The sequence below is a fragment of the Rhinolophus sinicus genome, chromosome 14 (genome assembly GCF_057876585.1).
Source record: "Rhinolophus sinicus isolate RSI-liver-muscle chromosome 14, RSI-T2T, whole genome shotgun sequence".
Taxonomy (NCBI): Eukaryota; Metazoa; Chordata; class Mammalia; order Chiroptera; family Rhinolophidae; genus Rhinolophus; species Rhinolophus sinicus.
In genome coordinates, this window is record NC_142514.1 from 144888537 (window position 1) to 144912722 (window position 24186).

At 40.5% G+C, this 24186-nt stretch overlaps 1 protein-coding gene across 2 annotated transcripts in view; it reads left to right on the plus strand.

Moving 5' to 3' along the window:
* SYT9 (synaptotagmin 9) overlaps positions 1 to 24186 on the plus strand; it is a 161831-nt gene that overhangs the window by 44396 nt on the left and 93249 nt on the right. For both annotated transcript variants that reach the window (XR_012497500.2, XM_019728135.3), the window contains exons 2-3: positions 4713 to 5064; positions 12581 to 13127. Coding sequence is in view for 1 of the 2 variants with exons in the window: in XM_019728135.3 (XP_019583694.2) it covers positions 4713 to 5064; positions 12581 to 13127 (899 nt within the window). In the remaining variant the exon portion in view is untranslated. The remainder of the gene's footprint in view (positions 1 to 4712; positions 5065 to 12580; positions 13128 to 24186) is intronic.

Below are 24186 nucleotides of genomic sequence, written 5' to 3' on the forward strand. Positions count from 1 at the left end.
GCTGTGGAATTCTAGGGCTACAATCTCCTTTCCTTGGATCAGGTGGGATCTCAGCGGTCTCTACTTGTGGTTACTGCTGTAGCCATACTTCTCACTGTTAGCCACTCTTTTAAAGATCTCACTGAGTATATGAATTAATTGCCCTCTTGTGTTAATTTGTTTTATGTCAAAAGCCATTTATTCTGATGGCTCAGCTTGGTTAGCCTCTTTTACGTTGCTGATTTGTCCCATTTGTCTCCTGACTTTTCTTTGGTTGTCAGTTTGTGTTCTCTGGCCCTGCACAATTTACTGTTCCTCTGTCCATATGCAGTGTATGGGTGCTCAGGCTTTTCACTCATTGGGCAATAATATCTGCCATTTCAAAATAAGTCTTTAGGCTTGCAGGGATCCCTTAGAATTATAGGTGTCCAGCTGGGATGTCTGCTGGATCTAGAGGTGTCACTGTGTGTGGTGTCTGGTGTCCCCAGATGCTGCTGCAGTATATCATATCCTATGGCTAGGGCTAATAGCCGGTAGGAGCGGGTACGGACGATCAGGATGGTGCAGGGCTTTCCACTCCATTTCTTCTCTGGGAGGATGCCCTCCATGGCAGCTCTGCGTACCATCTCATGCACAGGCACCCCCAAGTAGCAACACCTCCCCTATCTGGACCACACCTGGGTTACTATTTGTTTTCTTTTATCCCTGAATCACCATCTGGTTATTTTCTTGAGCCTTGGACAAAAGGACCAATTACATTTTCCTATTTTTTGGAAAAATCTTTAGAATAATTTTTTGATGTCACTTTTTTTTCAATTTTTATTACGAAATGTACTATGTAGGCCAAAGAATACATATAGTGAATACATGTAAAGATCAGTAATAAAACAAATGGCCATGTACCTACCACCTAACTTCTGTTCTAAATAAACAGAAGAAATGACTTCTGTTCTTCTAAATAAAGCTATTTTGTGATTCTAAGTGGATTCTTCCTCTCCTTTTCCCGAGGTCGTGGGTTTGAGGTAGGTATTATGTATGGCCTTAGTAACTCCACAGCAGTTTTCTCAGCACGTCTTTCTGAAAAATGAGAGAAAAGTACGAGCATAGTGTGTACAGGGCGCCCTGAGCTGTTTACAAATGAAGTCCAGGTGATTACGCTTAGTGGTTGGTGTGGCGGTGCAGGTCACCGTTGGTTTCTCTTGGCAGGTGTTCCTGGCCCACTGCTAACCCACATGGCACTTTTGTGTGAATTAGAAAAAGCCACTCTTGCCATTTGCCAGAAATTTTCTGTAATAACTCTATGCACAAAAATCTATAATGACCATGCATGTGGCTAACACCTCCTGGAGTTTACAGGCCACACTACAATTCATGGTAAATACGGAGCTCCTCAGGTGGGCTTCATCAAACATTTACTGAAAGCCTGCTATGTGCCAGGCACTCTTCTAGATGCTTGGGATTCAATGCTGAGATAGACAAGATCCCTGCTCTCATGGATGCCCCAGGACTAGACTTACGAGCAATCTGCTTTTTGGGTGCATGAGTTGAGAGTCAGCTAACAAGCTGGAATTGTGCTTATGCTGGGTCAGGGCCCTGTGGTTTCTAACATAGTGGGCCAGGCTTACATTTATTAGTATGTTGTCTATGCCAAGTAAAACCTGAGAGGCCATGCTGTCCCAAGCCAAAGAGTTCAGAGCTCAGGTGGGATTCTTAAGTCCAGGTTGACCCTATATCCTGGTTTACCCTGGACAATACTGGATGAAATCTCTTGGCCCATGTGATTATTAATTTCACCTCTTTTCCCTCTTCAAAGTGTCCCAGCCTTGGACAATAAATTATAGGGTCACATATATTAGTCAACTTCTTGCCATGGTAGCAAACACCTTCAAAATCTTAGTGACTTGAAACAGTAACTATCTAGGTTTTGCTCATGGATCTGTAGATCAGCTGCAGCTCTGCCCCAGTCTGTGGGTCAGGTTCAAGTTTGCTCCTCATTCTGGACTTTGTACCACAGTCATCCCATGATGGCACTCAGGCTGGAAGATCAGCCCTTATACGAGACCTCTTCTTCTCACCGCAGAAGGTGGGAGCCCAAGAGTCCTGTGGTTTGAGGTGGCCTGAGCCGTATCTACTTATATTTCATTCACTAGAGCAAGTCACATGGCCAAGACCAACATGGGGGATATGCTCCTCCCTCAGGGGGCGCTGTGGTGGGGAAGAGTGAATGGGATAAACAACACAGTTACCACACCACACTCTACACCCTGCTGCCTTCCAGTGTACCCTTCCTCTAGGCTTTGCTAATGCTCTCCTGTCTGTGCGTGAGGACAGTGCTGGGGTGATGAACAGCACGTAAGGAAGGAGTTTTGCTTCCGTGTACATTGCAGAATGTATTAAGGGATTTCACTGTGGTGTGGAGCCCGTTTTGTTTTTAGATTTCATTGGCAGGAGTAGGGCTTGATGTTTGCAGTGGCAGCCTGATTGACGGGGACAGGGTCTCCTACCCTGTGTCTCCAGCATTACCACTTATAATAGTTGCACTAACAAATTTTCCACTCTACTGTCTGGGCTGACAGAATCAGGTGGAGCCAAGTGGCCAAACCATGCTCTCCACTACCTTGTGTTGGGGCTCTGTGAACAGTGATTTTAGTGCCCTTTACTTTGCCCCCACTGACTAATCCCCATTCTCCATCCCTGCCCTTGTTTCTTTGTAACTGGGTTTTGTTTTTTTTGTTTTTCTAATTTTTTATTTTTCCCTTGGTGTCCCTTCATTTGCCTGTGTTAAATGTCCAGCATTGATTGGCTTTTTCTTTAAAACAATTCCAGCAATTCCTCAACATTACTGATTTACTGATGGACCCATCCTTGTTTTCCATTGTTACATAGTTTGCTTATCCCATGTCAGTGCAACTTGAGGAGAGAAAAGTGGCAAAGATTTGAGCTCGGTTATCCATGTTGATACTGGAACTCCACTGTTTTCAAACAGAGATATAATATTGTTTCACCACAAGGACAAAGTTTGATTGGGAGTCATAGAGGAGATACATTAGATCCATCACTAGCCCTGCAGCTGGCTTTCTGTCAAGAGTGATTTTTCATAAACTGTTTTATCATTTCATAAGAATGATCAAGTACCCTCAGAGTCATACTGAAACGCTCAGGGATGATAGGTGGTCAGCTTGACTCAGTAGAACTGATTTTCAGGGAGGGTTCACATGCATGCCTCAGCAGAAATATAAATTTTCATATATCATGGATTGTGGCGTGCTACGGATAATTGAAATTGTGACTATTAAGTAACTAATTCCTAATAACTTTCTCCTTCACTAGAATATAATTCTATGAAGGTATGGGATGCATCTGCCATGTTCTCCATTGTATCTCCAAAGCCTAGCACAGTACCTGGCATGAATAGATGTTCAGAAAACTTTGGCTGAAGCAATGCACATATTAATGATAAGCAGTAAAGGAGTAACCTGGGGCAACTCCTTGGAGCTCCTGAATGTAGTGGAGCACAGTAAGAGCAGGTAGGGGTATTGGTGAAAGTAAGGGGCTGACAGCCACCATGGTGCCAGGAACGAGTGCAGGTGGATACCTCAGCCTCCCTGGCTCTACTGTAGGGTGGGACGGAAGCCTGGAAGGCTTCGTTCTGAGAGTTAGGAGCACAGCCTCTGGAAACTGCACTGCCATGGACCCTAGCTGAGGCTAGGCATCAGATGCTGTTGTTGCCCTGCCGTATCCCCTCACCCTTACCACTTGAGTGCATGCTTGCTGACCTCCAAAGTCAAGCCCTTGCATTTATTTGAATGTGTAATTCTTCAGGCCACTGAAACTTATTTTGCCACCCGTGCTGCAAGTTGGAAGTTTCCCTTGAGAGCATCCCACAAATCAATGACTGAAAGGAGTTGATGTTATAAATAGCCCATATCTCTGGTCCCTGTGGTGGGGAGACTATGTGTGTGGAGCCTCCTCAGCAGGCTTACCCTTCAGTCCCCCACTATGGTAACTGGCTTGATGAAGCCCCCTTTACTGGCTTCCTTCCCCACACCACTTCCCTGCTCCCCTACCTGTGTTTTCTTTACCTTCTCAATAAACCATGGCCCTGGAATACTTGTCTCCAGTCTGCTACTGGGGAGACCCAAACTAGGACAGTCATTCCTGGGTCTAGGGCATCCTGACCACTGGAGCATGGGTATTCTTGAGGCTTCAGAGGGTTTGAGCTTCATTTTGCTTAAACCCTTAAAAGTTAGTATCAAAAACAGAAAAAAGCACTCTCGTTTCTTTTGCTTTAAAAAGTTGTTACTCAAACAATTCCCTAATTATTCCCAAACAATTCCCAAATTATAGCTCTCTCAGATGACAGTAATTTTTCGGGACAGTGAAACCGCCCTGCTCAGACAGTATCAGTGATTTGTGTTGCTTTGAGATCGGATCTCTGATGACTGGCAGGGCCTTCCCAGCCCCCTGAGGATACCCTGCCTCTTGCTATAGCATTAGGCAGGCTATTTATTTCTAAACACAGCCTGCGTGTTACCTCCTCTGTACTTGTGTCCGGGTCCTCATTGTTGGTGCCTCAGAATCAGGTGACTCAGCAGCATCCCCAGCCTGGCCTTCCGCAGCCGGCTCCTGAGGGCTGAATAGATGAGAGGGTCATTCTGTCTGCACTGTGCAGTGGGTGGGCACAGAGGTAGGGGCGGCCATCATACTGACCTTCGATCTTTGCTTCTTTGCAGATATCTCCGTGAGCCTGCTGACCCTTGTGGTCACTGCCTGTGGCCTCGCTCTCTTTGGCGTGTCTCTCTTCGTGTCTTGGAAACTCTGCTGGGTTCCGTGGCGAGAAAGAGGCCTGTTCTCTGGTAGCAAAGACAACAACCAGGAGCCTCTGAACTACACGGACACAGAGACCAATGAGCAAGAGAACAGTGAGGGCTTCCTAGACCCTCCCAGCCCCTGCCCGGACTCCTCCATGAAGATCAGCCATACCTCCCCTGACATTCCCCTCTCCAACCAGGTGGGGGGCCAAGTGAACTGTGCCCATGGCGTCCGCATGCAGCGCCAAGTCACAGAGCCAACCTCGTCGACTCGGTCAGTAATGCTTCCTTCCTTCTGACTGCAAGTCAAGGACCACCCCAGCCCCCTCTCTTGGCAGCAATGGCATTGAGTAGCCTAGGAGCCTGTGACCATTGCATGGGGAAACTTGGTGCGTCCTGTATTCCAGTGAGGTTCCCGAGCTCTGCTGAGTCTCTGCCTTGTCCGTAATAATAGTTACCATTGTTAACTATCAAGTACTATCTAAGAACATTATCTGCATTATTTTATTATAGCTCACAACTTTGTGAGGGATGGATCCTCTTCTCTTTTTCATTTGACAGAAGAAACATACGGAGATTAAGTAACAAAGTCATATATCTGGGTAAGCACCCAGATCAGGGTTTGAACCCTGGTTCAGTCAACACCAGAGCCTGAGTTTTTAACCACTCCTAGTGCTGTAGAGTTTATTCCCTATGCTGCTGACCTAGCCTAGCGGTCACTCATAGGCTCTCTTTACACTCTACAGAGTGGCTAGAGGTCTTTGCCCATCTCCAGCCTTTGCAAGACGTACAGAGTGCCCAGGCCTAAGGTCACTCTCTTTCTGTGGCTGGATGCTTTGTGCTCTTCAGCAGTGGAGAAATAATACAGTGATAAAAACAAGGTCTCTAGGGTCCAGTGAACTGGCTTTACTTACGTGCATGATACTGGACACATTTCTTAACCTCCGCATGTTTCCATTTCCTCTTCTGTAAAAGGAATAGTGATAGCACTGACGTACAGGTGGTTTTAAGAGTGAAATGATAAATGGGTGTCATGTGCTTTGCATAGGCCTGTACCTAGTAAGTACTCCAAAATGTGAGCTGCCTTTTTGCTTTCAGTATTGCTATTATCAGCATCATTATCATGGAGACTGGCCTCTCCCAAGACTCAGATGTTGCATAAAAGTGGCGTTGAAGTTAAACAGCCAATTCCGAATCATTGGATATAAAAATTCACTTTCAATAAGAGATTTTAGGGAAAGAGACTCGGAAAACAGCTTTCTTTAAAATGAAAATATTTGCTTGAGCGATAGCCAGAGGAATAGCTTGTGCTGTATTTGGAAAGTATGAGCACAGTTTGGGTGCATTTTTTTTAAATCTTTTTTATTTGTTCTCTAGAAATAGAAATAAGATTTCACCCTTTTTTAATGTTAATCGAGTTTATCCTAGAGGCTCTGCTCATTCACTTTAAGTGGGATGGAATATGACAGTTTATAATTTAATTTTTTCAGAAACCTATTTTAGCATCATTTCCAATTCTGAATCGAACTGCTAAACCTGAAATATTCCTCTGTGAGGAAATGGATGGTTGTTTGCCATTTGATTTAGAAGAAATCCTCAGATTTTATCACTAAGATTTCTCTTCAGATTTAACACTTAAATATTATTGGAGCTCTCTTTGACGCTGCTATGGAGTTTGTGCAATGGGGCAGACCCATAATAAAATCCTCTCAGTATTTCAATAATTGGAGCCTTTCCGATGGAGTCTCCGTTGAAATTATCTCCTATTCGGTTTTATTTTGCATGTTAATTTTTCTGATTTGGGTTCCATCAATACAGGGTGATAATACTGTGTTTTTATTAGATTATAGATCTGGGGACTTTGCCATAATTCGAATGAATGATAGTAATCATATCATAATTATCACAATATTTATTCTAGAAAAATGTGTAAGTACTCCGTGTATCAATATGTTTTATTTAAAAATAAAAACTATAGATACCTTCACCACTGATTTGTGGAAATTAGGTAGAAGGAAAAAAATAAAAAGAAAACAGGGAAGGAATTATCCCTACAAAGTGTATTTCATATTAAGATTTATTTTAGGAGTAATGCAATTAAATTATTTTCTGATGGCCAAAACAAGTTTAGTACCCTCTGAACTACTATAAGAAAACTAAACTCTTTCCATCTGCATTTAACCTATTACTGATAATTTGCATCATTATGCATTTAAAACATTCTTATCTAAATTACTACTGACCTAGATTTACGAGTTATGTCTGGAAATGCATATCTTTGACTCATGGTCTTTCCATAATAAGAATGGTATATGGTCTTCTAATTCTTTAGGGATTGTGTTATATTATAAACACACACACACACACACACAGCCTTTTTACTGTCAAAATGGGAAAAATGAGTGAAATTTCCTTCATGTCCCAAAACATTTCTAACATTCTTATTTAAGTAACATTTTTGATACCATATTTGGGGAGGGTGGAGGTACTTTTTGCTGTGATGATTGTAAGCAGTCTGCTCTGCTAATTATTATTTCTTCTCCCTTCATTCTTATTATGTCCTTTCTCACTGCTGTCACTTTCTTTCTTACTTCTTCTTCTCCTGTGGCTGTTGTCACTTATCCCCAAATTCTCCGGATGCCTCCTTAGCCTAGAGCACGTTAGGCTTAGACAGCCAGTTAAGGGCACCCCACTGTCATTGCATTTGGCATAGCTTCTGTCACAGCATTTACAATGGAAATCCCATCCTCTTCTGGCCTCTTCAGCTTGGATATGCGTGGCTCCCATCAGTGCCTTTTGGAATGTCCTAAATATGAGCTTTGTTTCATCTTCTAAGAATGTTTCTGGTCAGGATGACTTTCTATTCTTCTAAGATCAATCACGTTAGCATTCTGTTTCTAGTTAGCTCAATTACTATCAGAACCCTCCAAAATTATTTTTTTCCCCTTCTCCTGCCTCCCTCTCCTCCCCCACTCGGTTCAAGCCATTGTTTATCAGTCTAGTTGTGTAGGACAAAGCTCCCTAGCCCACGCTGGTATTACGAGCTTTGCACTACCCCCAGCTGAGGCAGTCAGTAGCCCGTTGAGAGCCGTTGTTCACAATCTTAGCTGTAGAGGGCGACGCTCACTGGCCCATGTGGGAATAGAACCGGCGACCTCGGTATTAGGAGCACAGTGCTGCAACCACCTGAGCCACCAGGTGGGCGGGCCCCCAAATTCTTGTTAATTTGTTTTAATTTGGATGAAATCCCTTTTGCATAATGACCTAATATCCTGGGAATGCAGGTTTTTTTTGTGTGTGTTTTTCAGAATTTTTAAATACCAGAACATTTTAACGGTCTCTATTCCAAATATATGAAAATCCCTGAATCCTCAAAATGGAAGGAACCTTGAAAGTCCATCTAATCCACTCCCTGATTTATGTCCCAAGATGAAAGTCCAGTCTGTTTCTTCAAGTCTTATCAAATTTCCTATGTAACCTATACTGCATGTGTCTAGAGTAAATATGTGAATGCCATGGACATAATAATTGCTGATATTTAAATCCCCGTAGAGAAAATACACATTTATATCTAGTTTCAGGGTCCAATGGGAGTTAAGAGAGGTCTAGGCACCTTGCATTTTGAAGCTGTCAGTTTATTAAAATCTGAAGAAGTAACTAAAAGAGTAATTTAAAAAATTGTTGTATTTTAGATATTTACATCTAACCAATGCTCTCAACACAAGAAAAGTCTTAGCTTGGTAGAATTGTGCTACTCATAAGAGTAATTACAACATTTAACTCTAGTATACAATTTACAGTTCTGTAAAAATTTCAATTACCATGCCACAAACTCCTTAATCAGGTCTGTTAAGGCTCTGTGTGATAATGCCACCGTCTGCTTCTGTCAGCTGTCAGCCTCACCTCTTGGCCAGGGCCACCATGGGGCACAACCCCAGAGGACACTGGTAACATGGATTAAGTAGGAGGCTTCACATGAAAAAGCTCATCACATTCCGGCTACGCTAGGCAGTCTGTCTCTCAGTTCCTTTAGTATCCTCGGCCCTTGTCGCCTTGACGCCTTCACACATGCGGTTCCCTCTGCCTGGAATGCTCTTTCTTTTCCTTTGCCGTGCTTGACTCCTTTGCAGCTTTCATTCCCACCTAAAATGTCACTGCCTTAGAATGGCCTCCCTGCCCACCCTCTCTGAAGTACGTATTCTTTCCTCTACTCCCTCCCACTCTTCTTTCTCTCACACATTGCCTTGTTTTCACTTTGTCACAGAATTGAACTCTATTCCTAACTCAATACTTATTTGTTTATCACCTATACCTCTTCTAGATTATGAGTCCCTGAGCTCAAAGACACATCCACTTTGTTTTTCCTTATATATCTATACTCAGGGGCGGGCTTCTCTAAGAAAGTGTTAGAATATGACTTATTTACAGAGGACACAGTCTCTCAGCTTTCCTCCTCACACCCTTTCCTTGGGGCCCACCCCCTCTCCTTCCATTCATTGTGCACATTAAGTCCGGAGAACACCAAGACACAGGACTCCCCAGACCTACTCAGAGGACTGTCTGCTTCAGACACAGATCACTCCTTATCACACCCACTCAGTGTCACTCAGCAGCATTAAAATTTGAGATCCTGAGTGGGGGGTGGGGGTGGGAAGGTCTCTAGTTGACTGCACTCAAGTACCACCTCCACTGACCATCTTAGGACCCCTCATGTGGGTTGACGGGAACCGAGTCACAACATTCTGTTCTCCATCTTTCTGCTCCCTTGCTTTTGACTTGCTTATCTTCCCACCTCCCACTGGAATAGCCTATAAGAGCCATGGCATACTGATTTTCCATTTCTTCCGGGGCAGCCTACCTGCTCTGCTTTCTCATTTCTCATCCCAGAAAACTGCAGAGATTATGCAGGGAGGTGATGAGTTACCTTGGTTCTCTGATTGCTATGAGCTTCTCTAGTCTATCCCCCAACTCCAGAACTCGCTAACTCTCTCCTGAAAGGAAATTGAAAGTGATTGAAAGAGAGCCCCAGGGAGTGAGAACCATCCTGTCCTGTTAGTCTTTGCTCTTTCCTTTAAGCCACTACCTTACAGTTAGATTCAACTGTTTTCCCAATAATAAGTGTGATTCTGAATGGGGGGAGGGGGAAGGAAGTGTTGGGAATGAAACTTGTCATGTAAAACATTTAGGTAGATAATAGTATTCATATCTGTGCTTGATTTTTAAAAAGAACCTTCAGCTGCGTTGGAATTGTGAATAGAAGCATTTTGTGCAATTGAGTTGTGAGGGAAGGGGATCCTGTTTGGTCTTTGATGTACAAATCTCTCCATAACTCCCTCCCCAATTCACTCTCTCTACCCCCTGGCAATCCCCTGTAGTTAGAAAGAGCAGTGCAGGTAGAACCTAATTCTCTTCAGATTTTATGTCTAAGAAAATGTGCAAGCAAAACAGAATATTTCCATTACTAAGCAGCCAAATTCAAGTATTTTAAGTTAAAATTTACATGGCAGGCTTAGTCCTACAGATAAAATTTTGCTGTAATAAATCTAAAGCCAGTACTCAAAAAAATTGAAGGTAGATGCCTGACCACTGCACTGTACATCTGAAGCTGAAGCTGAATAATACTGAATGTCAACTATAATTTCATATATATATATGTATAGTCACGGGATGTGGAGTACAGCATAGGGAATATAGTCAATGGGACTGTTACAGCTATATATGAAGTCAGGGGTAGTAGACTGGGGGACTGGGGGAAAGGGGTTATTGCTTTGTGAGGGGTGTAAATGCCTAACTATTACATTGTTTTGTACACCTGAAACTAATAAAAAAAGTATTTAAAAAATTGAAGGGAAGTTGTTATGCACAAAGAGTCTGCTCAGTGCCCACCTCAGGAGAACAATGGCAGCGAGCGGCAGGGGCTGGAGCTGGTGTAGACACAGGACCGGTGTCCCATCACAGACATTGGTGCAGAGAATGGGCATCCCATGGGTCTTGATGGAGTACTTTAGTATTTAAACAGCATCACTAACTAACTGCTCCCAGAATGGCCCATCGTAGGTGGGAGCTGACTCCAGACCCCAATAAGGACCTTGTTTGAATCCAGTCTTGAGTAAAAAGTCAGTAGCAGGGGAAGCCAGAGCTGGTACCAGCCGCTTATTGCCTCCGCATAGGACTGGATACTTGCTGCTTCCTGCTGGTCCTTGCTGGAGATCCCAACAGAGCAAGACTACAGCTCTATTCTAGTATTACAAAGGTTCAACATCTGGACAAGGGAATGACTTGCTGCACTAGTACAGAGAGCGAGTTCTAGGTGCTTAATAGCATCCGCTGACTCTCTTCCTCCCCCTGAAAAATCATAAGATACAGAGAAAACTTAATATTGTGGATTTCTCTGTAAGCAATTAAAATCACACAGCAGAAACTTTCAAACCACACAGTTCTTGGACCTGTGGGACTGTATGTGCCTGGGTATGTCTGCTTGCGGTGAACTGTGTTGGCTGTGACAGGTGCACGTGACAGCTCTGTGACTGTGCTCTTGTGCCATGTTGGTGATTAGTGAGTAGGTGTGTATTTTAAGATGAAGAGGGAATGTTCAGCATAACAACATCTGTATGACAAGGGAGAATAATTTTAAACATGTTTTGAGGTCTATTAATCCCATTTTTACATCTTTATTTCATAAATATCTTTAAGAAAGGGAAAAAAGACAAACTCAAATGTTTACTCTGCCTCTCTAACTATTTACCAATCCCTCAGAGACAGCCTGGCTGTTCCCTTTGACCTTCTGGTGGAGAGAGGTTATTTTAATTAAAGTTATTGAGATACTGCAGAAAATACAGTATAATGACTCTGAGCTAAAAACAAACAAACATAGCCTTAAAAACAACCTTATATCTAATGACTACTTCTCACAGTTTCTGAGGACTCACACAGATAGTGCCCTTTCAAAGAGAATTTCAGGGAAACTTCTAACCACAATTGATAAGCTTACAGGGTGAAGAGTTGATTGTGTTAGCAAATATTTAATTTGCAAATATCAGTATCCAGCCTTCTCTAACTGAATCCTTGTTTACATTGATAGCTTACCTGTAATTTTTGCACCCGTAATGTTTGTTACAGAAATAAAACCCTTCCTCCTGATCAGTAATCACCCGCAGGGTGTAACAGAAACACAGTCACAGAGCTGTCACTTGTACCTGTCAGAGCCAGTGCAATCCACTGCAAGCAGACACATCCTGTCACATACATCCTCACAAAAGCAAAAACTGTGTTCTTGGGATGAAATGACTTGATTTGAACGAGTAATAATGTACATCCTTATAAACCTATAAGCCAGTGACAGGAAATTCTGTGTAATTGAGGGAAAGATTTATTCTTCTTAAGAAAACACATAGCTAACTATTTTAATTTCAGTGTATAATATATGAAACTGAATAATTTTCATTTTAAACCGGTTTGAACAAGTCTTCACATTCCACCATCTGAATAAGCTTTTTTGAAATGATGTATTAGTTTAGAAAGTGCATTCACTGTACTTTTAAAGCTCTAAGGTCAGGTGTAGTAAGTTCACTTCCTTACACGAGGCCTCAATTTTGAGCTTCAGGTCTTAGGGAGCAGCTTACATTGATGAGTATTTTGAATTTAGGCAAAAAAAGGTGCAGGCGGTGGGGAGGCAATGCCCACAGATCTAAGCTTTTAACAGTGCATAGCAGTGCACCTACAACTCAGACACAAGTTTCTGAAAGACCTAATGAGGTTATAACGTTGTTCTCTCTCGCTCTTCACTGAAGGCATAATTCAATCAGAAGACAACTCAACCTGTCAAACCCGGACTTCAATATCCAGCAGCTTCAAAAACAGGAACAGTTGACTGGAATTGGTCGAATCAAACCAGAGCTATATAAGCAGAGGTCACTGGATAATGATGACGGGAGACGGAGTAACAGCAAGGCCTGTGGGAAACTGAACTTTATTGTAAAATATGACTGTGACTTAGAGCAGCTCATAGTGAAGATTCACAAAGCTGTCAATTTGCCTGCCAAGGACTTTTCTGGGACTTCAGATCCTTACGTCAAGATCTATTTGCTTCCCGATCGGAAAACAAAACACCAGACTAAAGTTCACAGAAAGACCTTGAACCCTGTGTTTAACGAAGTGTTTTTGTTTCCAGTTCCCTACAATGACCTTGCAGCCCGGAAGCTTCACTTCTCTGTGTACGACTTTGACAGGTTCTCTCGCCATGACTTAATCGGCCAAGTGGTGGTGGATCACTTCTTAGACTTGGCTGATTTCCCCAGGGAATGCATCCTTTGGAAGGACATCGAATATGTCACCAATGTAAGTCCAGCATTTCTTCATTTTGTTGGGGGGAGAGTGCTCCTTGGTCACCATGAAACAAATTACTTCCACCTTATTTTGTTTGGGGGGCAAAGTATAAAATCCATGTGAACGTACATGTAGCTATGGCTTCAGAACCTCCTGGTACCTTTCCAGAAACAGGTGTTTAACAATATTCATTTGGGAATTTCTAAGAATTATTCATGAAAACAGTATTAAAGAATAACATTCTCTCTTTTCTAATTCTTAGCTATTCTCTAATAGACATGTTATCTGTCCTTCTTACCACATTTTCTTTAGAGCTTGCTGAGGTTGTTTGTGGTTAATGGATCCTAGCATCCTATTAACTGTGTCTGCAGCTGAGAGCATTAAGTCCTTGCACATGTTCTCAGGTGGGCTCAGTTTTCTCATCATCAGATATTCAACTTTAACCCCAGCAGCGAGAATAGTTGAGAAGAGTTGGCACCACATTTTCAAATATAAAATCAAAGCTATAAGAAGGTCAGTTTGAAAAGATCTACAGATATTGGCCAAACTAATCTATAAAAGGTCAAATCCAATTTAGAGCTCAGGAAAGAGAGGGCAGAAGTCCTATGTGGTGATGCCCTACATCCATGTAGGCGCGTACATTTTCAACACGAGATTGCAGTGGTGATATTTTTACTCCATTTACATCCTCTCTTTATCCTGCAAAGGTGTATTGACACTCCTGAAACAGAAAGCAAAATTGGACTTTCTTAGGTAACTGAGTGTGGGGGCAGAGCCCCAGAAAGTAGTTTCCAGGCTCTAGGCCTCACATAGACAGGTGCTGGCTCAGGTAGTAAATGGCCATCAACTGTGATTGCACGGCCATCAGCTGTGGCTAGTTGGCTGTCAGCTGTAACCAGTGAGCCATTGGCCACTAATATAACTGCTGTGGCTATGCTAGCAGAGAGAAGAAGAATGGGGGCTAGCAAGAAGATGGCGGCTGGGCTGGCAAGTGTGGATGGCGGTTTGCGGACAGTGTGAAATCAGCCTCCATTGAGAGTATAGTGCCGCCAGAGAGAATATAGTGGTATGACTCCCCTACCTATGGCTCCGTGGGTGTTCCTTTTTGGCCTCACCATATCCTGCGTTCTTGTATGGGGAGCGGGAGCAGAGACCCCTCCGGGTCTGCACGACACTGATATTTTAAAACCACTTTTTAAGTTTCTTTCACCTGTCCAGTTTCCTTCAGGTAACTTTGTTAACTTGTCTTCTGGAATATGGGCCCTTCTGAGGCCTTTCTCTTTCTCTGCTTTGGCATCCAAAGACACCAAGTACTATAATCCCTACTCAGCCCAGCCTGTAATCCAGTTTGAGGTTGGAACCTATTGAGTGAAAAGCTCTCACTCTGCTCAGAACACACACATATTCTCTGCCCGATGACCAAATAGCCGCCCTAGTACTGCCTCGTCCTCTGCCGTTTTTGTGAACTGGGGACTTACCCACACTCGGGCACCTTCTCTTCCCATGCCACGAGATACCAGTGCCAACTTTGTCTGGCTTCTAGGATAAGCAACGTATATAACATGGGGTTTTGCTGGCCTTTATCATAATGATGAGGAAAGAAAAGAAGGAGCTGGAGAGAACATCGGGTGATGAAACTAAAGTGATTTGGGAGATTGGGGAAGGAACAGATCTCTTCAATCTTGAAAGGTTATAATCTCTATAAACGAAAAAATGGATGTTGGGGGAAGCAAGGATTATACTTACCCCAACTGCCAGTCTCAGAAGCCAGCATGAGAAGTTTTAAAGACACAAAATGGGCTGGCTGTTTATACTGTTATAAGTGACTCAAGAATGAACCCTCTCACCAGAGTATTTACCAAGTCCCCTTGGGTAGAAGCTGAGACTCTGCCGGCTGACAGTGATGAGCCCTGGTCGAGAGAGGTTGGCCATACCATCTAGTATGACATTAATTTATATTTTTTGACAAATGAATTCCATAAAATAGCTGGAGTGGTTGTTAAAAAGCTCAGCAGGGATCCTGCTCTGAGTTGCCTTCTAGAGACTTTGTGGAGAGAGCAACATTGAGTGGACAGTGGCTCATAAAACTCTGGATAAGGCTGATCCTGGTGAGAACATCTTCTAGAGCAGTTTCCCATGGGATGAGAATATTGAATGGCAGCCTGCAGGACCTTCTGGCCCTGAGATCACTGCCATTTTAGCACTCTTTTGGGACTAAAAGTTCCCCATCCATTGCTGGAGAAACTTTGATTTCCGTAGAGTTTGAGGAGAACGCATTTATTAATCAAGGAAGAAAACCAAAAGGCTAAAAGCTTCAAAATTCTCAGTTGTTTCCTCGGGCAAATAATAAACATTATAAGCATTGATCTAGGCCTTTGGGTGGCCAGCAGGAGAGAGGAGGTCCGAGAATGGAATTACAGATTATTTTATAATTTGTCATATATTTTAAATTTTTCATTAAAAATGATTACTTGGGGCTATGTTGACTGGGCTTTTTTGCATGTGACTTTATATAGAGACTGAGATGAAGGTCTGAAATTTGCCAAGGTTTCATTTTTATAATATAGCACATATGTAACACAGTTTATATAATGTACGTGCACCTGGTAATGAGGAAATAATTAAAGGAACAGGCATGAACCCACACCTCAGAGGAAGTATAGAACATCACCAGTATTTGGGTGACCTTTGGGTGGTTCTCCCTCATCATGTTTTCTCTCCGTCCACTCCTGCCCAGAGGAAATCACTATCCTGAATTTTATTTATAGACATGTTTGTAAAACAATGTATTGTTTGGTTTTGTCTCTTTCTGTTTTTCAAAGCTCTTCTTTGACTTTTTTTTTTCCAGTTCACATTGATTTTGACATTGAACAATAGAGATGAATGGAGCTGTAGTTCATGTATTTTCATTGATGTATAATATTCCGTTGTGTTTCATATGACAGATTAGCTGCCTTGTATTGATGACATTGGGTTGTTATTCGTTCTTTGGGATTCTGAACAGCAGTGCAGAGAACATTTTTGTGCATATCTCATGGTTCACATATGAAATAATATCTCTAGGATGTACCCCTTATAGAGGTAGGGTCCATGTGTCAAGTTTTCTAGGCAATGCCGAGTTCTTTTCCATAGGAGCTGTACAAATTGATCCTCTCACTGATAAGATTTGATCATTTCTAATGTTCCATCTTCTCACCAACTCTTGCAGTAGCCACACTGATGTGTGTGTGTGTGTTCATGCATATAAAATGGTATATAATTTGTATTTTCTTGGTTGCCAAAGTAGATCATCTTTTGATATGTTTGTTGACCATTCATATTTCCTTTCTTGTGAAATGCTTGTTCAGTACCTCTTTTCTATTGTTTCCTTTTCCTTGATTCATGTATGTTTTCTATATAGTCTATATGCAAATTCTTGTTGAAGTGTATTTCAAACATCATCTCTCAGTTTATGTCTGTCTTTATACTCACTTTATGGTATCTTTTGATCCATAGAGGTTCTTATGTTCAATGTAGTAAAACATGTCAATATTTTCCAATGTAAGTTAGCACTTCCATGTTTTGTTTAAGAAATCCTTCCTTACATTATGTCATAAAATATTTCTCCTGTGTTTTCTATTAGGAATCTTAAACTTTTGACTGTCCTAATTATGATTTTAATCAACTTAGAATGAAATTTTTTTGTATAGTACAGGCATCTTGTATTATTCAGCTTGAGCTAAACAACAGGAATTTATTTCCCACCATTCTGGAAGCTGGGAAGTCCAAGATTAAGATGCCAGCAGATTCGATTCCTGGTTAGAGCCCTCTTCCTGGCTTGTAGACAGCAGCCTTCTCTCACTGTGTCTTCACAGGGCAAAGAAAGAGAGCTCTGGTTTCTCTTCTGATCCGGACACTAGTCCCATCATGGGGGCCCCATCCACATGACCTCATTTAAACCTAATTACTTCCCAAAGGACCCACCTCCAAATACTGTCACATTGGGTGTGATGGCTTCATCATATGAGTTTGGGGGGGGTCATACATTTTCAGTCCATAATGCATTCATATTTCTTTTTCCAAATGGATAACCAATGTTCTGGCATATTTCCCCAATAATCTGCAGTGCGTTCTGTGTCTTATATAGATTTCCATATATGAAGGTTATTCTGGATTCTCTTTATCCACTGTTTTATTTGACTTATCTCTACCAATAGCATAATTTTCAAATTCCTATCATTCTATGATATGTCTTAACATCCAGTATGCTTTTTTTCAGTTTAATCTTGACCAATAGTTGACTGTTCTCATAAATTTTAGAATCTAATTGTCAAGTTAAAATTTTTTCTGGTATTTGTTTGGATTTGTATGAAGTCTATAGATTAATTTAGGGAAATTTTACATCTTTTATGATATTGAGTCTTCCTATTTGTGACCATAGTGCATTTTCTTCACTTATTTAGTTCCTCTTTAAAGTCTTTCATTCAAGACTTAAAATTTTCTACCTGAGGATCTTGCATGTTAGATTTATTGCTAGGTACCTTTTTTGTTATTTTAAATAGTATCTTTTCTAAAACTACATTTTCTAACTAATGCTGCTATATAGTAATACAGTTTAAATTATGTGTATTTATCCTCTATTTGTTAATCTCGAAAAATTTATTAATTCTCATAATTGGATTATGAATTCTTCCGAATTTTCTTTGCTAGATAATTAGTCATGTGAATTATGATCGTTTGTCTGTTTCTTTCTAATTTGTATACCTTTTATTTATTTATTTTTTTAATGTAGTGTACAGACTAGGATTTCCAGTACAATGCTGAATGATAATTTTGATAGTAGTCATCTTTGACTTGTTCCTTATTTTAAATGGAATGTTTTTAACATTTGCATCAATACAATTTTGCTATAGATACTTTGTGGATGTCTTTATATTAAGAATATATCCTTTTATTCCTAGCTGACTAAGACTTTATCACAGACAGTTGTTTTATCAAATGCTATGATCCTCTGAGGGTTTTTTTGCCCCCTTTAATATGCTACTTTGATCAATTACATTAATCAATTTTCTTATTTTGAGCCAATCTTATATTTCTAGTATGACCCCAATTGGTCTTGATATGTCACATGTTTTAATACATTGCGGAGTTCAGTTTACTAATATTTTGTTTAGTGTTTTTTTTGCATCTGTGCTCATGTAATCTACTTGTAGATACATGTAATCTACTTTCTTGTATGATCCTTATCTAGGTTAGGATCAATGTGATTCTTGATTTATAATATTGATTGGCGGTATTATTTTGGGTACCTTCAATTCGCTTCAGCTTGGTGCCCCTAGATTCTTTGGGGGTTTTGTTTATTTTTCTTCAAAATGAAAATAGCTCCTTTAGTCTCTGACTTATGGTTAGGTTCAGATAACAAGGAAGGGAGGAGAACAGTTGGGATATTTATTTCTCCAGCTACCTCCTTTGGGTTATCCGTAGGCTGGTAATAACCTTCAACCAACGGCCACAGCTCCTGAATATGTCTTTATTTTGCTGTTGTTTTTAAAAGATTATTTTCCTGGGCATAGAAATTCAGGGACATAAAACTCTCAGTTACTCTGATTTTAGCATTGTAAAGCTATCATTCCATAGTCTTCTGACCTTCAATTGCTTTTGAGAAATCAACATTTAGTCTAATATTTATTCCATTGTATGTAATTTTTTTTCTTTCTTACTGCTTCCAAGATCTTGCTTTTCTGTTTAGTGTTCTGTAAGTTAGCTGTAACTTATTGCTAAGTGGGTGTTTCTATTTATCCTGACTGAGATTTATTGGGTTTCCTGAGTCTGAGATTGTTTCTTTTTGTCAGTTCTGAAAATTCTCAGCCATTTTTCTTCTTTATGTTTGTAGAAATATTATTTGATGTGTTTTCACATTTGCCTAACATATTTGGTATTTTTTTCTTCAACATACTTTAAGTTCCCTTTTCTATTTCTTTTACCTTTCCATGTATTGTGTGTGTGTGTGTGTGTGTGTGTGTGTGTGCGCGCGCATGTGTGTGTGTATTCTGTTACTCGCAACTCCAATAGCTATAATCTTTAAATCTGATTTTTTTTTTTTTTTTTTTTTTTTTTTTTTTTTTGCATTTCCATAGACCCTAGTTTATCACGCCTCTTGTATTTAGTGATTTATGATCATGAACTCATCTAGCTTGGAACTTTATCAGCACAGTCATCCTTTATTATAGGCATGGAATTGGTTCCAGGACTCCCATGGATACCAAAATGTGCAAATGTTCAAGTCAGCCCTTAGTCAGCCCTCTATATCCGTGGGTTCCGCATCTGTGGATTCAACCAACTGTGGATTGATACCGGAATCTGCAGATGCAGAACTCACAGATGCGGAGGGCGACTGAAGTTTTCAATCCCTGGGTTTACCATACATTCCTTCGGAGATGATTTGTGATTGCTTCTCCCAGATGCCTACCAGGTGAACTACTAGGTGAATTACCAGCACAGAACCACTTTAAATTTTAAGCTTGAGGGTTTGGGAACAACAGAGGTAGGGTAAATATAGGCTCCAAATGTGTGAGTTCAGGTTTGTATTAATGGATAGAAACTGGCAGGGGAGAATTTTTTTTCTTGCTTTACCTCGAGCAAGTCCAAGACAGGCTGGATCTCCAGCATCTACGTATGTAAGGCAGATGTCCTGTTTTGTTTATCCTTTAAGGATATGGCTCTTAATCTTTTAAGGATATGGAGCATTCTCCCATAGTCCTCTAACCCCCAGGCACTAACCCACCAGAAATTCACAACTACCCCCAGTTAAGCTCCAGTGCTTATTTACCTCTGTGGATTTATGCTTTCTTATTGTTTCTGGCCACTGAATAATTCCAATTCTGTCCCATCAGCTTTGCTATGCATTGAAAAGAATTTTATAATCCAGTATTTTTACCTGAAGGAGTTTCTGTGAATATCCACTCTGTTACTGGAAACACTGTGTGCTGTATTGCTCAAAGCCTATCCAAAAAGCAGTTTTTACTTGTACTAACTGAATAGTAATCTCTGTATTATATGTTTGCCTAGTGATTGAATAGCCACAAAGAGCCTTAGCGGTCCTGTAATCTAAAATCCTCGTTTAGTGCATAAAACTGAGGTGGAAGGCCATTAGGAGATTCAACCAAGGTCACACAGCTGGATAATGGCCAAATAGGAGTTAGGACTAAATTTTTCATCAGCTAACTCAGTTTATAAAAAGGTGTATCAACATTGTTATATATGCTGGTTTAGTTCTCCTTTCCCTGGCTAATTTGTACTAAGCACTAAGATCCTGGCTTAACTGCCACTTCCTCAGAAAACTCTTACGTAAGCCCTGGACTAGGATAGATTTTTCTGGTGTTTGCTTCCATGACACTCTCCACTTCTATCATTACTTATCATACCCTCTTTTATGTATCTGTTCATTTTTTCTTCTCCTTTAGACAGTTTTGTGGCTTCAAAGACCATATCTGGCTTGTATGCTGCTATATCCCCAGCCCCTAGAATGATGTATGGAAGTGAAATACTTAATAAGCACTTGCTGAATAAAGTGAGGCTCCCTATAAGGGGCTAATTTGGTGAGGCTCTAGGATCTGATTTGGTGGGTGGGGGGCAGTGTTCTAAAGAGCCGAACTAATAAACTAATTTTTAAAAATTTTGTTCTCCAAGGAGATGAGGAGTTTTATAAATGTTAGCAGTCAAACAAAAATTAATTCTCATACCTTCTGTGAAGAAACAAAATAATAATTTTGAGTGTAAAAGCAATAGTTTAATTAAACCTCTCAACTACTGAAGCCAGATCAATCAATAATGGTATAATGTGCCTTTGTGAGACATGTGTCAGCCAACAGGGGAGAAGATAGCATCTGGGAGAAGGTCAAAGTCCAGAAAGCATGAGTTTAGTGGTCTGGGTGAATGTTGGCCATCATACCTACACTCCTGGCATTTTCAGTGTACCCCACTCATCACTGGCCCTCTGGCAAGTAGGCATTGAGCACGTCAGGAATCTATCTCTTGGTGGCCTAGAAACTGGTTCTGAGACTTTCTCTGGGACCTATGATCATCTAAGCAGACTCTGATTTGGAGGAGATGCCAGCGTTCTCACATAGTAACACCAGAAGTGATGACGTTCCCTCTATGCCCACATGGATCCCAGTTCAGAAAAGGTAAAGTTATAGTGTACAACCGCAGAGACTTTATTTTAATGTTAGGAATTTAAAAACCTCACATTTGCATCAAAATTGGACATTGTGAGTCATTGCTAAGTCCAGTGTTTTATAATGGTTGATTTAGGAATTTCCCTGTTCAGTCTCCAGGGCCCTGGGGCCATTTCTAAACCTGCAAATAGACACCTGCAACCAGTCAGGGCAGGATATAAATTTTCAGGGAAACCCAGGATGCTTGCTCCTCACAGTTGAATACAAATTGGACAGGCAGTCTCCATGACTGAAGAAGTTTATTAATTTAATCCTATTTCATTCAGTTGCATCATGAGTCCTGAGTTATTATCATATATTTGAATGGCTTTGTCACATTCAGTGGTGTCCTGGTAGATGTGTAACAACTGGCTGGGGTGAGGAGGATAGGAAGGGGACCTGACTTCTAACATTTGTTCTTTTCCATGATGTAAATACTCCCAGTAGGGCTGATTGCAAGCTACCAATGTGACATCACTAAGATGGATTTGGCAAAAGATGCTCACGTTGGCTCCCACAAGCTGGTGCCAGCGGACAAGAGCCAACTCCAGTGCACATTACATGTAGTGTTGCAAACACTAAGCCTGGTTGGATAATTGATCCTAAGGGACCGACAATTTGAAAAGCCCCATACAAAGTCCTGGTGTCCAGCTGATGACAGGAAAGCCAAATTTCTTCTGTAATGTGGATGCAGGTGGAGTTGGCCATGATTGGGATCTGATGAGCTGTGTCTTCACGACAGTCCACTGTATCCCACCCTATCACTCATGATACCGCAGATGTGGTATCCCGTTCATGTCTAGATTATTCAGAGGGAGTGAAAAGTGGTAGAACTATGGAACAGGACATCTAAAGAAGGGGATTAATAAAGCTACAGATCCCTGACAAACAGACATCAGTAGCTTTTATCCTAGTGTAGGTGCCACGACAAAGCACCTACATTTAATGAAGTATATTAAATTAAATATATGACATATGCAAGAGTATATACAATGTGTGTGTGTGTGTATATATATATGATTTAAAAATAACAAAATGCACATCAGTCAATCCAGAATTTAACTGAAGAAAGAGAACATTATCAGTCTCTTTGAAGCTCCCTTTGTCCTGTCTCCATCTCCACAATGCCCTCAGAAATGATCAATATACTGAATTTCATATCTGTAATTCCCATTTTTAAAATAATTTTACCACCTAAGAATGGGTTTCATCTCACCTATTTTTGAAATTTATATGAAAAAATTATATTGTACATATCCTTCTGCAGACCTCTATTTTCATTATTTGTATTGAATCATTTATGTTCACATATGTACTGTAGTTCTTTTTTTTTTTTTTTGCAGAAGTGTTTTAGTATTCCATTGTATGAAATGCCGTAATTTATCTAGTCTCTTATCAATGGATATTTGAATTAATTTAAGTGTTTTCTGTTTTAGAAAATGCTGTTGCATGTCTACTTTTTTTTTACGTTTCTCTTGGTAAATATGTGCAAGAATATCTCTAGGATATGCATACCTAGGAATGGAGTTGCTACATTGGAAAGATTGTATCTTGAAGTGGTTTGACCAGTTTACAATCCTGGCCCATATACTTAGTGATCCTCTGCGCTCCAGGTCTAATAAATTGACCACCGGTTCTTTTGAGTTTTGTACATTGACAGTTATACCATGCATGGATAAGGGCAGTTTTGTTTCTTCTTATCTTTTTTTTTTTTTTTTTTTTTTTTTTTTACTTCTCCCCCTAAAACCATCCCTTGTGCTTGCTTTATTGCATTTACCAGGACTGCCAATACAAAGGCCAACAGAGTAAATCCATGGCTTGGTCCTGATTTCAAAAGGAATTTTTTCAACTTTACTGCTAAATAGAACATTGACTAGAGACTCTTTGAAAACCTGAATGGATATTGGATTTTATTAGATGGTTTTTCTAAATTTATTGAGACAATTATGTTTTCCTCCTTTTATCTTTTAAGGTGATAAATTGTATTACTTTATTTTCTAAATTTTGTGATAACTTGTATTCCTGGCATAAATCCAACTTTTATTGTTTTTCATATACGTGGATATACATGAGTGTGTGTGTGTGTGTGTGTGTGTGTGTTCAGCTATTTGGTCTGTTAATATTTTGTTAAAGGTTTTTGCAACTAAATCCATACGTGAGACCAGCCTCTGATTTGATTTTGATTTGATTGTTCTTTCTCTGGGTGCACAAAGAGGAGGCCAGGCCAGAAAGCTGAGCAAGCAGGCTGGCTCTGATGGGATTCCTGTGTACATACGTGGAGATGATACCACAGCTCAAAGAAGGTAGCAGGGGTACTGATATTTTTCTCTATACAGTCTACCCATGTTTTGATTATTTTAGATAGAACTGGAAAAACAGTAAATTTACAAGAGAAATAAAAACATATTTACAAAAAAAAGAAAATCTTGTGAACATGAATGTGAATGTTTATAGCAGCTTTATTCATAATCACCAAAAACTGGAAGCAACCTTGGTGTCCTTCAGTGGGTAAATGGGTAAACTATTACATCCATACAATGGAATACTATTCAGCAATGAAAGAAACAATGTGCATATAATATATACACAATAATATGAATGAATCTCAGGTTCATAATGCTAAGGGAAAGAAGCCAGACTCAGAAGATTACATACTGTCTCATTTCATTTATATGATATTATGAAAAAGGCACAATTTTCAGGAGAGTACAAATCAATGGTTGCCAGGAGTTGGGGGTGGGGAGATGAGTTGACTGCAGAGACAACAGGAAGGAATTTTGGAGGAATAATGGAATTGTTCTCTATTGTAATTGTGGTGGTGGGTACATAACTCTCTGCATTTGTCAAAACTCATAGAACAGTGTAACAAAACTGAA